Below are 16,077 nucleotides of genomic sequence, written 5' to 3'. Positions count from 1 at the left end.
AAGTGTTTGTTTGGGGAAGGAATTTTTGGATTTGATAGACAGAGTGCAATTTAGTGGATAGTATGATATTTCAAATTTTGACTTTCAAAAATGATATATTAACTTTAATTTATTGTTTCAAGAAATCCTCTCTCCCAAATAAACAGTTCCAATGGAGCACTAAAAATCCCAGCCGTAGTTCTAACATCATTATATTAACAAGGAACCAAGTAACCATGATTTAAGGTACTTTTGAACTAAATAAAATACAACTACACAACATTATCATCTACTGAAATTTTATTTTGCATCAGACTTACATAATTCTAAAAATATATATATATATATATTTATTCACATTTTATTTGTAAAAGTATTAAAATATTTCTTGTGTATTTTTCTAATTAAAAAATATTCTATATACAAGAACCTTTCAGAAACTTATTAGGATAATCTCTTTTGAACCTTTTTATATAGGCAGAAATTTTTGTAACAGTCTTTAACAGACTATCAAATATCTTATTTTTAACAAATAAAAATATATATATTGTAAATCAAAATAACGATATACTATACATACATAATATGAAGACAAACTTCGTGAGACGATCGTTAGTGAAATGAAATAGTTATTGGCCTACAATTCTGAACGAACATCTTTTTTATGGACTTTCACCCATTAAGAGGCCTAATCACTGCGAAATTAAAATACTGCTAATTTTACAGTAATTATGTGATATCTTCAAATAGATAAAAGATAATCGAAATGTGGAACAAGAGCGCGCTTGACAATATTGTTTTGCATAAGGTACCGTTATCACGAGCCACCTAGTAGCTTTCTGTTTGCAACCATTTAGAAACAGAAAGATAAATGCCGATTTTCTAAATGGCTAGAAATCTAAAGCAGATAAGTGAGTCGTGATAACGGTATCTCAGGTAAAATAATGTTTGTCTAGCGAGTTCTTGTTCCACTTTTCGATTAAGTTTCATCTATTTGAAGATGTCACATAATTACTTTAAAATTAGCTGTATTTTAATTTTCCCGTGATGGAACTTCAGATTTCTGTTTATTTTAAAAATGTAGTACCCATTTTTAAAAATTCGGAGAAAATTTATTCAAAAAGAAAAGAACCTAGAGTATCTCTTAGTAAGACTTGAAAATGACTTAAAGTTCTAGTTTATCAGCTATAAACTTGAGAATTTCGAAGAGGGGAGTTCAGACTTTTTTATTACCCCTAAGTGTGGCCTTCCATTTCAATCTTCTCGTAAAGTTTGTTATCATTGGAAACACATTTTATATTAAGATCTAACCAAATTAACAATCACAAACACTTTACAAACGTATCAACAATAACGCCGGATATTAATCAAATAACAAACTTTAATACACAGTAATATTTCTATACAAATTCAAACACAAACATTATCAATTCAATATTACAAGCTACTTCTACACATAATCACTATAAAATGACTAGATTTATAAACCATGTACAAAAATTGCTTTATAAAATAAAAGAAGAATATAACACAGCGACGAAATTAATTGGATAGCAACAAGACAGACTAGACCAGATAGCATTTTCAACGCCAAAGTAGACCAGACTCGTTTGTTTTACTACGGCATGTAAGAAAACAGGTAAATGAATATGGCAAACTATATTATATGTACCAGCTTCCGTATTATTCAACGTCTAACTAGTCTACGTTGCCAGGACAAACTTTAGCATATTGCACGTACTTTGGCATAGGTAACTCATTGTCGGTAAAAATAGTAGGTGGTCTAGTCTATCATGTTGCTATCCAATTATTAAAAGAACTTATTAGATTGATTTCCATTTTACAAATCAAATCATTACAGCAAATACACGTAATAACAACAGAGGTCATCACTATTATACCATTTATCTAATTGGATTGCAAATAAAATTATCTTTTAAGTCAGAAATTACCAGAAATTGTTTCTAACGAGAGCATTGCTAAAAATTTATTTTGAAAAATAAGAACAATGTTATTCAATGTTTTACATGGCACAAAATTATAATATTTCTGTAAATCAAAACTGGAACAATATATTTATGTTGCGTGCTTGAAGTAATTAAATCAACTTCATAAAATAATATTTATCAGTCAAACTGTTTCCGAAACGAAACCACAAAAGTTACAAGCCAAAATACATTTATCTTCTGCATATCGCAATTCATACTAAATATAGACTTCGTCTATTTATTTCAGGTGGATTACACTTTGTTAATTATGGAAGTTAAATTTCGTCCATGTATGTATCCGACTTTACCTTTCTTCTTTAACAATATAATATTCCTGTGAATACATGACCGATTCTTGTCAGTTATTTCGGGAATATGTACAACTTATTATCGTTGACGGCTGGGAAATACAAGGAGGGGGTAAGTCCTGGGAATTTTTCTGATTTTTCTGTAAATTTTGTCTAATTTTAGGGATGATTTTTCAAATTTTGATATATTTATCTTCATATTGAAGTTGGACCTTCCAACCGAAAGCTTTGAGCTCCTCCAAAAATAAAGTCCTGCGTGCGTACCTTTTTGATGGTACTGAACGACTTGCAAACCCAGGTTTTGATACCTTCTTTGACGAATATTACTAAAGATCTTAAATATGAGATCCAGGTATAAGTAAAAGCTTAACAATGAAGGCATACAAAAGCGTCTACTGTGTCTGATGACTTGCGACTTACACTGAATATATTATTTCACTTTTTTAAAAAATGTAAACGTTACGGAATGTTGATTCTTTCCGCAACCTATATTTCTTTTTCTTATTTATTAGAAAAATTAAAACTCTCTGAGGACTAACTTACAACGTGTTACGAGACCCTCACGCCTCAGTTCAAATGCGAGACTCTTGGTCAGCACATCAATTTCTAACATTACTTCTATCTTGCAATACCGGAGTTTCTATTTTTCAAGAGTAAATCTGAATTTTCCATTTTCGTTATTTTCGAATGAAATCTCTCTGCTTAACGTCCCACGTTATGCCCTTCAGGCTAAGGAAGACGACTTAATAACTTTTAAAATAACAAGAAACAAAGAATGGTGACAAAAACTGAGTTTTATAGCAATTTAGAACTTCGAAATAGTTACTAAATAAAGGGATAAAACTCCCTGAAATTGTGTGTTTCCCTAACAATTTAAACATCTGTAAATTATTGCCCCATACAAAGGGTAGTCAAAATACATGGAAATAAAAAAATAAATGTCTTAGAGAAACTGTTTACTTTGTTTCACTTTTTTTTTTTTTTTTTGACGTTATAATATTCATGAGGTGATGAAATTACGTGATAACAAACAATGTCCCAGAGGAACTGACCACTTAGTAACATCGTATTTTTCTAAGCACTAAATCTTAGTCCAAGTTATGTCATTTTTCTTTTCTATTATTTGTAAAACTAAAGTCAAATCTATAGAAACTTCCCCTAAATTTAAGAAACTTTCTAATTGCTTCGTAATGTTGGCTTAAAATCGAAATGTTAACAATCACACAGCAACTGTAAATAAATATTACAATTGAAAATTGCCAATACTACCTATCAATCATTAAACCAATGCGGCTAAGCAAGCAAAATTTTCCGCATGTAATAGAGTTTAAAGAAAATCTTAATACTTACTTATTTTGTAAACAACCAAAAGTATCTTACTAGTAAATAGTAAATAAATATGTTATTGCAGATCGTGTAAATAAATTTAATATTTTACAAAAACGCTTACTTGTAAACATGAAACAAAATTTTGTATTTACTTAAACGTTTTGAAATATTGAAGAACAAAAGATGATGTGGAAATGTGATATTGCACAAAATATATTGTAGTTGAACTTAATATGAAACGCATTATCTTACATACACTGTACATGTAGTTCAGTATTACATTCATATATTCTATACATATATTACATAGAGAAACATATTTAATCAAATTTATGGTTGAAATTTATATCTAAACATTACTTACAGTCATATACAGAGTAATGTTTGAAAAAAATATTGAAAACTTACTGTACATGAACTTTCTTTATTGAAAAAAAATCATACTTGTGGTATAAACATCCCTATTGGGCAACGCCATAGAACCGGGATCCTGAGGCATTGTGTATTACCAGACAATTTGAACAGTTGTAAATTATTGTGCTATACAAAGAATAGTCAAAATGCATGGAAATAAAAAAATGTCTCAGAGAAACTGACTACTTTGTTTCACAGTTGTTTTTTGATGTTATAATGCTTATGAGATGGTCAAATTATGTGACAACGAACAATGTCCCAGAGAAACTGACTACTTAGTTTCATTGTATTTTCCTAATTACTACAGAGTTTTACTGCATTTTGGCTCTAGAACCGAAACCGATTCCGGGCGCGATTTTCTGATCAAAATAGTCCGAAATCAGTTTTAAGAAAAAAAAAAATGGTTCCGAAACTTAAACCGCTTATAGTGAAGAGGAATCAAAATTACAAAGAAATGAGAAATAGATTTTATAACAAAGTCGCTGTAGATGGTTTTCTCGAGTTGTCATTTTACAGTTGAGCAACATTCTTTGCATTTCGTAATGATCTTGAGCTAATGTTGATTTGAAAAATGTAATTCGTTTCTCTTCCCGAAGCATAATGTATTACAGCTTTCGGTTCTGTGAATGGAGCTGATATGTTCGAAATATATCTTATTTTTCTTCCCTAAGCACACCGAATTACAATACCCGGTCCCGTGAACAGGTCCGTTATTTTCAAATGTATACTTAATTTTTAAAAAGTTTAATTAGGTCCCCGGACCGAAACTCAAAGCATTTTCGGTTTTGTTGCCCTTAACAACCCTAATTTTAATCAATTTCTCCAATATTGAAAACTTTACTGAAAAAAAGGAACATTTCAATCTTGTGTTGCTCTTTATTAATTTGTTCTATTTACTTTTTTGAATAAATGTAACTCAACAGAACACGAATCTATTGTTCACTAGCAGGAATTAATGAGTGACTTAGAGTCAAAGGTAAAATGGAGGTCTCTTGGCAAATCACCGAATCTTATGGTGACATGTAGGTGAACTTGCTAGTAATTCTACAAGACAGATGTGAAAGAAATAAGGATATATGTTATTGCCTTAATACTTTCGACGTGCATTAGATCTTCTGAAACAATACTTGGGAGTGTACAAGTTTCTCTGAACATGACTGTACACACAAATAGCTATAACAACTTCAACTTTGTGAGATCTATTCTCACATAGATAAGATTACCAATCAGATGAATGCAGTAAACAAATAATTTATGATCTTTTATGGGGTAAAGAACATGATTGCACATGCAAATAGATATAGCAACGTATATTTTACAAGTATATCCTTACATAGATACGATTGACTCTTTCAGGTGAATGCAGTAAACAAATAATTTATGATCTTTTATGCTGTAAAGCATTCTACTAAGCTTATGTTTTGATGTGCTCTTCATACATGGAAGTCTGATAAGATTATCTACCAGGTGAATACAGGAAACAAATAATTTATGATATTTTGCGCTGTAGAAAAAAATAACCACTTTTCGTTTTCGTGTGTTTCATATAAGATTATATGTCAGGTGAATGGAATGAACAAATAATTGACGATCTTTTATGCTGTAAAATATTTGTCTAAACTTCTTTTGTGTATACTTCATACAATAAAGTCTGATAAGAATGCAATAAATATAATTTATGCTCTTGTGCGCTAATTTATTTATACGTGTAAAGATCACACACAAACATTTAGACAAAAATAATGTCTGAATGAGAAACATAGCTTTAAATCTACTACATTGTTTAAAACTTTGTCTTAATCCATTTCATGAACAATTTTAGTTACAGAGAACATCTTATCATAAACACTGAGAAAAATTGTAGATGGCGTACTTAGAAAGATAGGTTGCATGCGTAATTCCTGTAGTTTTTGGACTGAACGCACACCATACGTATAACTGAAAACGCATGTTTTATAATACATTCTGTATAAGTGTTCCATCTATAAGTACTTTCCGTATGAAACAATGTAGGCGGTCAGGATCTCACATACAAATGGACGTATATAACATATAGCTGACGAAGGTAACATAAGTATATGCATGTGATATACGGAAAACTGTTAGATGTCAGGCATCCTGCAACGGCATGATGTAACACCTAAGGGCAGTGCCTATGTAGCATACGGATAACGTATGCTTCGCACTGATTTCTCTAGTAAGCAAGAGGATACCGTATATTTGTACAATATACCGCTTTCCGGAGAACGGATTTTTCTCTGTGTACGTTTGATTCTCGAAGTTGTGCCCAGGATATGGTTCTCTTATTACGAAATATAATGAGATGCTGTTATTGTCCATTTGTTAAACGAGCTATCTCAAGACAGATCGTTTCTCCATAATATATATATCTTGCACTTCATGCTGTAAATGATAAAGAAATTTTCATAAAAAGTCATAAATAAAAGTGAGTGAACATCATGTACGTATAATTGACTGTCTTACTGAGTTAAAATGAACTACTGATTTTTTTCTATCTGTTTAACAAGTAGTTCGTTACATTCTATTAAAACTACAGTTGAATTTGATGCCCCAGTATTTTCACAAAAATACCAAGAAATGTATAAAACTGTTGTTCATTGCTATTTATCTACCGTAAATTTACTAACTGAACTAATAGAAACAGTAAAAACTTAGTATAATTAGACCATAGACGTCTGACGTCATCAAGATACTAAATTAAACCTTATTTTTACAGTTTAAAAATTACAAACTTGTAGTTCTGTACATTCATCTAACAGAAAATTTATTTCTTTCTTACATAAAAAAAAATCAAAATTATAGTTTAGTCTTAGTAATAGTAAATACCACACACTATAATAATAGTTCACAGGAAATACAGCGCAACCTCACTTTAAGATTGTTCAGTGATTTTGTGTGTGTTGTCATACATGTGTATTTTAAGTTTAATCAAGCGTAAATTGAGAGATACAATTATTGGTATCGTATTAAAGGAGCGAAAGTATTGGTCGTCAGTTAAAAAATAATCATTCTTGTTTGCCTTGTTATGTTGAATTACAATTTAACAGCGCAATTATGGTATCATTATAAGATTCATAGTAACGTTACTGAAAAAAATAATATTGTATCCTGTCGTTTACACTGTCGTTCCTCTGCCATAAATTCTAAGCTTTTATTGTAAATTTCCAATGAATTGTTGTTGTTTTACATGGTGAAAACAGTAAAAACTTGGAGTTTACGTTAAATATCGGTAACAAAATTTGATTACAAAGACACTAACATAGTAGATACTCTTTTTTTCTAAGTAGAAGCGTGTACTAAATATTTGTAACTTAGTTCACCTAATATATGATCTTACTGAACTTCCTTGAGTGTGGCACATCAAAACGAAAACTCAGTCCAATATTTTACAGCATAAAAGATAATAAATTGTTTGTTTACTGCATTCACCTGATAATCTTGTTGGACTTTATTCTATGGACTGCATTAAAATAAAAGTTTAATCAAATATTTTACAGCAAAAAAGTCATAAATTATTTGTTCACTGAATTAATCTATTAAATAATCTTATCAAACTTTATGATATGAAGCATATGCCAGAACGAAAGTTTGGACAAATCTTTTACAGCATGAAAGATCATAAATTATTTGTTTACTGTATTCACCTGATCGATAATCTTGTCAGACTTTCTAAACCAGAACTTACTAATTACTACTTTGTTCTTCGGAAATATATTACAGGAAACCTACTTTTAAGGAACTAACAAAGTAAAGCATCTTGTTTCCTTTACAGGTAATTTCTATAAATAAGATTGACAATACATTATTAAAAAGTTCATAGCACTCCAATATTTTTACTTTAACCTCAAGCTCTCGTTGTCTACATATTACTTTAAAGGTATTATTTCATGGTGTTAATATTTGAAGCCGTTCTGCAAAGTAAGCTCTATAAACAGGTTTAAGAATCCAGATAAGAAGCATAACCTTAACGTTAACGTAGTAACGGCACATTGTTCCTTTGTTTCCATGGATTTATATGTGATTTATTTTCCATTGAAATGCATAAAAATATTGCTTTTCTTTCTTATAAAAATAGTTACTTATACATTTATGTTTACAATGTAAAAATATTAAGAAAAAATACCACAAAGAAGGAATCGTAAATACTATAAGCTTAAAATTTCCATTGTTTCAACGAGAACAAAATGTCAGAGAATACAGAAGTATACTTTTCCGCATAGAAGTTCAAAATATGGTTATTAATAGCTATCTCACAGCCTTAAGAATTGAACTTTTAACATATTAAAATGGTATTGTGTTGTGTTATAGTTGCTCAACTTAACAATCAGTATTAGGATATTAAATCACGCTGTACAGCCTTGTTAAAGAAAAAAACTGGCTAACCACCTTTCTTTGAGAAGTCTTGAACTCTTATCTACAATTAGAATTAAATCAGATAAATGTGGATTTCTGTTTGGCTAATTTAGATTCTTATTTAGAGCCAAAAATATTAGAATTTCCTATGTACGGTTGCCAGAATATGGGCTTCTGAAGCAATGTGGGTGGTTAAGATTTTTTTGGAAAAAGACTGTAAATAAACTTAAAGGTATTGGATACTTCCACCATCTTTATTTTTTTAGTTCATTGATTTATGCATAAAAGCGTTATTTTTCTGATTTCCTTTAAACGAATTGGATATTTTAGCGCTGTGATTTTACTTGGTTTCTTCTTCAAGTAATATTAATTATATCTAATTCAAATTTATTTTGAAAAGGCAAAAAAACATTTAACAAGACTTCGAGAAGAAATCAATAAAAACACATAGTTTAGATTTTAGTTCATTTCAAAGGAAACACAAAAAAAAAATCCTAATGTAAATCAATAAGACAGAAAATAAAGATGGCGTCAGTATTCGACATTGTTAAGCCTGACATACTTAAAATAATATAAAATTTACCATTTTTCTTTTGCTTGTTTTCCGTGAGTGAAAGGAGATAATGAAATGCAACTTAAGACTTTCATAGGTAATGTTATTCTACAATAGAAAATATGAACATGAAGAATTTTCAGCGTTGCCATCTATAGAAATTACAGTGTTACAGAATAACATTTTCCTAAAAATCTAAGTCAAGGCAGCGACGAGAGGAACGAACTCAACTGCATTTGCTTACGTATCGTGTTGTCTCGGAATCCTGTGAACTATTTTTTTAAAAATAATAGTTGTATTTAGTTTGTAATAAACAAAATAGTTTTGACATACAGTTATAAAAATTAAATAATAATGTTATTTAAAAAGTAGTTCACAGGATACATAAATAACATGATACGTAATCAAATGAAGTTGAGTTCGTTTCTCTAGTCCCTACCTTAACTTAGATTTTGGGGGTAATGTTATTCTGGCAACCCTATAATTTCTATGGATAGCAAGTCTGAAAATTCTTCAGGTTCATATTTTCTGTTGTAGAAGAACATTATCTATGATTATGGTAAGTTGTATTTCATTAACTCCTTTCATTTATGAAAAACAGGCAAAAGAAAAATTGTAAATTTTGTATTTTTTTTTTTTTTTTTAGTATGTCAGGCTCTTAAAAGTCTTCATCCCGGCGAAATTAAAATACCGCTAATTTTACAGTAATTATGTGATATCTTCAAATAGATAAAATATAATCGAAATGTGGAACAAGAGCGCCCTAGACAATATTATTTTACATAAGATACCGTTATCACGACTCACTTATCTGCTTTCGATTTCGAGCCATTTTGAAAATCGGCATTTATTTTCGCGTTTCTAAACAGCTGAAAACGGAAAGCCACTAGGTGACTTGTGATAACGGTACCTCACGCAAAATAATATTGTCTAGGGCGCTCTTGTTCCATAATTCAATTATATTTTATCCATTTGAAGATATCACATAATTACTGTAAAATTAGCGGTATTTTAATTTCGACGGGATGAAGACTCTTAAGCTTCTAACATACAGAAGTACTAACTTATCTGCATCTAATTACAAGTACTGCTCAAAATACTCTCTTTTTTTCCCCCTCCTGACTCTTGAAATAAACTTGAAGTCAGATGTTGATTATAGCTGTTAAGCTTAGGTCCTTTTATGTAATCATCAATGGAACTTGATTTTCTTCATAATCTTTGCCACCTGGAGTCCAGCAAATGGGCACGTCGGGTAAAAGTTATGACAGCCATTTCCATCCACTCCAGCTATCAACTGACCCATATGCGCTGCGAAATGGTATTTCGAGGTCACTTCTGCCGTTGTGCTTATGCTGGTGTCTCTGGGAATACAAAAAACACAAATTATAAAAGACAATAAAACAGTAAATGAAATAGAGTTTGAACACAAAACGAATCATTAAATAGAGTAATTTAGACAAAGTCAAAAGCATGCTTCACTAAAATGTTCCTTCTAAAGAGATTTCATATATACATTACACAATATTTGAAATAGTTTTGTTATTGTTACCCCAGTAAGATGTCAATTCGAGTGAAAAATTAAATATATACTTATCGCTCGATTTTACGGACCTCGATTTCACAGATTCCGGAAGCAACGGACAAATTCTGGGGCCACTGCAGACTTACTGTCGGAAATCACAAACAATTGCCAACATCGGACCGCTGTTACTCCTTTTAGTGACTTATATATATATATATATATATATATATATATATATATATATATATATATATATAAAGCACAATACCCGATCATAGGCTTCGAAGGGTTTTAGGGCATCTTTTTTTCGTCTCTGAATAAAAACTGATAGCTGTCTCTAAAGGAACTCCTTTAAAGACGGGCGTAGCATATAAACACACAACCGATCGTTCCGTTGAAAACAGGCATAGTATACAAACGCAAAATCTGGACAGAGAGGACATGTGTGGTTTACAAGCTTCGTTTGCGTTTTTCAAATAAGTCATTTATAAAGCACACTCGTCCTCTCCGTCCAGACGTTGTGTTTATATACCACATCATTTTACTCGGTTTGCGTTTATGTGGCACACCCGTCCTCTCCGTTCAGAAGTTATATTTATATACCACATCCTTCTTCTCGGTTTGCGTTTATGTGTCACACACGTCCTCTCCGCTATGAAGTTATATTTATATACCACATCCTTCTTCTCGGTTTGCGTTTATGTGCCACACACGTCCTCTCCGTTCTGAAGTTATATTTATATACCACATCCTTCTTCTCGGTTTGCGTTTATGTGCCACACACACCCTTTCCGTCCAGATGTTGTGTTTATATATATATATATATCACACCTCTCTTGTTGGTTGTGCGTTTATGTGCCACACTATCTTTAAAGGATTAACGAAAGTGTGAAGATTCTGAGACTCGCTCTATAAAGTGAATAGAATAATTGTTACTCTGATAATGTTCAACAATACGTTTTATTGTTGTGGCCGTTATTCACTTCTGGAGAACAGTGTATGTATGTACAGAATCAACTGGGTTACTGCAGTGCCAATAATACCTTTACTTTGGATTAGACATATTATTTATTACACACCAAAATAGCTAACATCAATATTTCAGTTATATCTTCATTTCTTTTCCATATTTGTGGATACATACTTTTTCGCTCCTAAGATTTTTTAAAACTATCTCAAAATACCTACCAGTCAAGAATGTGTCAAATTCTCAATACGATTTTCGTCTAACCATTACACTAATATTTATAACACAAACATATTTTTTCCAGTAAGCTTGATTTAAATGACTCAAAATCTTGGAAGCTTCATTGATTATCTTCTTTGGACTGATACACAAAAGCAATAAAAACTATACAATCCATCTATACAAGTGCAAAGATATAAATGTTCATTCCACATTCACAGTATAAGAGTGTACTGACTATAGAGCCAGGAGTTTTAGGTGCTACAGTTTAGTTTTTTTTTTTTTTTATTTAAATGATCAAATTACCTTGTCTTGCAAAGAAAACATTAAATAAACAATCCTGTGTTTTGGTTGCATCCTTCTGCACTTTTTTCAGTGTAAGCTTTTTTCTCAAAGTCATCCATCACCTTTTGGGGCTTTATAAAACTTTTTTTCTCTTTTTTCACATTTTGTTCTACAAAAGTCAAAAAAAGGAACATCAAGCATGTGCGACATTACATTAGTTTTGTTTCAGCATAGTCCCGTTAGGCAAAAGTTGTTGAATAAAAAATATAGGAGTTGTGGCAACATCAAACTGACCAATCATGGCTATCACTAATCGATATTTTTCAGTGTCTTTGTACATAGAAATATTAACTTCTCAGTAGAGACTTGTTCAATGTCCAATCCTGGATAATTTAACACGAACTTTCACATGATGTGCTTATTTGCCCCCGTTGGCATTTGAAACTTTTGAGTTGGACCCCGTCTGGGATCCTGCGGGTGACCCTGGGACATTTCTTTTTTACTTTGATACATTCTATTTTTTTCTTTTTGTTTTTACACCTGTCTCACTTTTCATCTTAATAGGAGTGGCCATAGATTTTTCAATGACGCTTGTGTTGACATTTTGACCCACCGCCATTTTGCACAGGCTTTTTGTAGAGAGTCGTAGACTGATTTATCTTCTTTCATTTAACACCACCTTTCATACGATGTGCAAGTTGATACCCCTTTCCATTTAAAAATTTTGAGTTGGACCCCGTCTGGGACCTTGCGGGAGACCCTGGAACTTTTTTAAAAAACTTTTTGAATCATTATACTTTTTAAATAATGACATACGTATCCGTGTTTTTGTTTTTACACCTATCCCATCGTTTCAGATTCATACGAGTGGCCGTAGACTTTACAATGAAGAGTTTGTTGATATTTTGACCCATCGCTATTTTTGCACAGGTTTATCGTAGAGAGTCGAGACTTGATTTATCTTCTTTCATTTAACACAACTTTCTACGATATGAAAGTTGACCCCCCTTTCCATTTAAAAATATTGAGTTAGACCCCGTCTGTAACCCTGCGGGGGACCCTGGGACAATTTATTTTACTTTGATACGTTGAACTTTTGAAATAATAGAAGACATGTATTTCTGTTTTGATATCTGTCTCACTGTTTCAGATTTTTCGGAGTTGCAACAGACTTTATGGACACACTTAAAGATTTTAATAACAATGAATAAAGTGCTGCCTCCAAGAGGAATGCATGAGACCTTCCCAATTTAAGGAACCGGTTTTGATCTTAGCTTGACCCAAGCTTTCAGGAAATATATACATCACCCCCATTTTATGGGTTCAGGTTCAAGTACGTCCCTAGTTAGTATGAAAGTAAGCTGCAAATAAATTTTTGTCATGAAAGAATATTATAGGTGAATCTTACTGTGAAAGAAAGATTATTTGCCCTTTCAGTAGAGAAAAGTATGATACACGCCTAGCGACAATTATTTGTTTTATCCATTATATATTATAAACAATACGTAGTGATTATAGTAGTTTCTATCCCCTATATATTACAAACAATACGTAGTGATTATAATAGTTTCCCGCTATATATTATAAGCAACACGTAGTGATTATAATAGTTTTTAAAGTAAATCTGCAACTATTACATCGTGTACACAAAGATGGTGATTTACCTTATAAGGGCTTAGATAAAATTTTGACGCTCCCACACGTATGAAGAGGTTGAGAAACATAGTATTTTCGCACATTATAATCTAATCCACAATTTTGTGTTTCAAAATGGTCCTAGGCGGGAACATAAAGCACATTCTTTGTAAATTAAAAATAATAGGAAGTCAGTGTGCGGTTGCTCTTGAAGAAGCAAGTGTGACCTTCAACACAAACACAGGGTAATTATGCCTTCAATTTAAACAAACTGCGAACATTACCAGTAGCTACTAGCGAATAAGATAGCCTTCGAGTGGCTTGCAAACATCAACCCCAATGAAGCAGGAATGATAAATGATAACACCTTGACAGCTGAATTGATAAACAAATGAATACGATTTTGTTTATATTAACACTTCACGGGTAATTTGTGAGGTTATTTAATAGTTTATAACGATCAGCAGGAATACGTCTATTACAGCACGACTAACTTAAATGGAACACAAAATACATTCGAGAACACTCTTACCAACCCCGTGGACGCACTTGTTTCACCTCACCCTATGTATTTTATAAGTGCATTTTGGGAATTAAATTATCATATCTTATTTGTACTATATTATGACCATACCAGTGAGTCAGATTTCATCTGATGTACTTTGTATTTTCCATGATCAAACACAAAACTTGAATTTTAAGAAAAATGAATAATAATATATGAAAAATAATTGATAACAATATAATGAACAGAGTGGTGACAAAGAGCGAGGAAAGTCGAAAATTAAAAAAAAAAATCAATCAATACAAACCCTCTTACATGACTTGAGATTGAATCCTCGAGCCAACAAAAGTAAGGGTTTTACTTCGCGCTTCTCAAAATACAACTAAATTGCACATTCACATGTGTATAACATGTGGCTCAGTGGTAGAGTGCTAACCTCTGGTGCGCGGGGTTCCTGGTTCAATCCCAACTTGCGCCAAGTGAGCTTTATGTCGGCAAAATCGTGCGCGTTTGTTTTCTCGGAGTTCTCCTGTTTCCTTCCACTGCTTTCATTACTCTATTTCGTTCATTATAATAATGTTCGTCTAGGCTCGATGCATAATCATGGATATTAAATAAAATACAATCAGAGCGATGAAAGACTGGCGGCTGATGTGTTAGCAGTAAAATAACGAGACTGTACGTTTAGGAGAAGCTGAGAAAATAACTTTATTTTAGTTAATTATCACGAACCATACAATACGTAAGAAGGTCGATGATATTAAGTCCCCAACTACGCTATAGATCCATATTTTGTAACCATCAGTGATAGCGTGGGTTCTACTTAAGAGACACTGTTAGTTTTAATGCTTATTCTAAATATTTAATGCTTATTCTTAAATCATTATTATATTATTTATATATACCGCGTTGTTCTGTTTACTCAGGGGATGTGGAGCCCCCATAGCTTCCATGAGCTATATGGCCCTGGTTACTATCAACTTTCAACGGGATTATTTCTGATTAATTCTTAATTCAAACAGCACCCCAATCTTTTGATCAAATTGGGTCACACACAAAATTATGTATTCCTACCAGGAATCGAATCAGAGGCTAATTACTAACTTTATGGCCTATGGAACCAAGAAGTTCAATGCAACATTAACAAAAACTCTTCATTGAGTTCAGGTCCTTAGCCAACTGGATCCAGTTTCTACTTTATATTCCTATTTCTGCAAGGTTCATGTTTAATATTGTCTTCCTATCTGCACCTAGGTCCTTCTAATGTTTTTTGTTTCTTTTTCTTTTCTTTTTTTTGTTGTATTTCCAGTTCTTTCATAGTGAGAAATTTGCAATGTTTTTCACAGAAATTAAGATTTACTTGCAATATTTTTTCATACTAAGATTTACGTGCAATATTCTCTCAGAGTAAAATTCACTTGTGGTATTCTTTCAAGTAAAATTTACTTGCAACATTCTCACATACTAAGATTTATTTGCAAAATTATTTTGTACTCAGATTCAATTACAATATTCTTCCATAGTAAGTTTTACATGCAATATTATTAGCCATAGTAAAATCTACTTACAATTATTTTGAAAGCCACACGCATTAACTATTCGGTACACTGGAGAGGATTATTACATTTAATACCATTCACACATTCAGATACATTTTATACTGACCGTATCAACGTGAGAAGTGATCTTTCAGATTCCGATAGCGTGTCCTTATTGGTTGTGGCGTGAAGTTCACAGATCAGTTTGGGCAGGCAGGCATTTTTAATTGTCATAATCAGCTTCGAGCGCATGACAGATTCTGCAAAACAAACATGAAGTTTATTAGAAGCGAAAACAAAATGATAGAAGAGTTAATAGCAAAGACCGAATAAATCCAAAAGTGACATTTTTTCTAACGTCTCTGTTTTACTGAAATGCCAACAATTTAAACACTAATTTCAATAGAACAGATTTTTTCTTTTTTTTAATTGTAAAATCTAAGGGGGAAAAGAAGGAAAAG

The 16,077-nt window shown here is 31.8% G+C and overlaps 1 protein-coding gene across 1 annotated transcript in view; it reads right to left on the bottom strand.

The window, feature by feature from the left end:
- Positions 1-510: 510 nt before the first annotated feature.
- geko (olfaction protein geko) overlaps positions 511-16,077 on the bottom strand; it is a 93,551-nt gene continuing 77,984 nt past the window's right edge. Inside the window, exons 2-3 of the mRNA XM_081758661.1 lie at positions 15,744-15,876; positions 511-10,306 (exon numbers count right to left, since the gene is read on the bottom strand). Of these exons, the coding sequence (XP_081614787.1) occupies positions 10,135-10,306; positions 15,744-15,876 (305 nt within the window). The 3' untranslated portion in view covers positions 511-10,134. The remainder of the gene's footprint in view (positions 10,307-15,743; positions 15,877-16,077) is intronic.

Source organism: Thermobia domestica, chromosome 5 (genome assembly GCF_964235325.1).
Source record: "Thermobia domestica chromosome 5, izTheDome1.hap1.1, whole genome shotgun sequence".
Classification (NCBI taxonomy): Eukaryota; Metazoa; Arthropoda; class Insecta; order Zygentoma; family Lepismatidae; genus Thermobia; species Thermobia domestica.
Note: the sequence above shows the minus strand (reverse complement) of the source record. Positions and strands in the feature narration are given on the sequence as shown.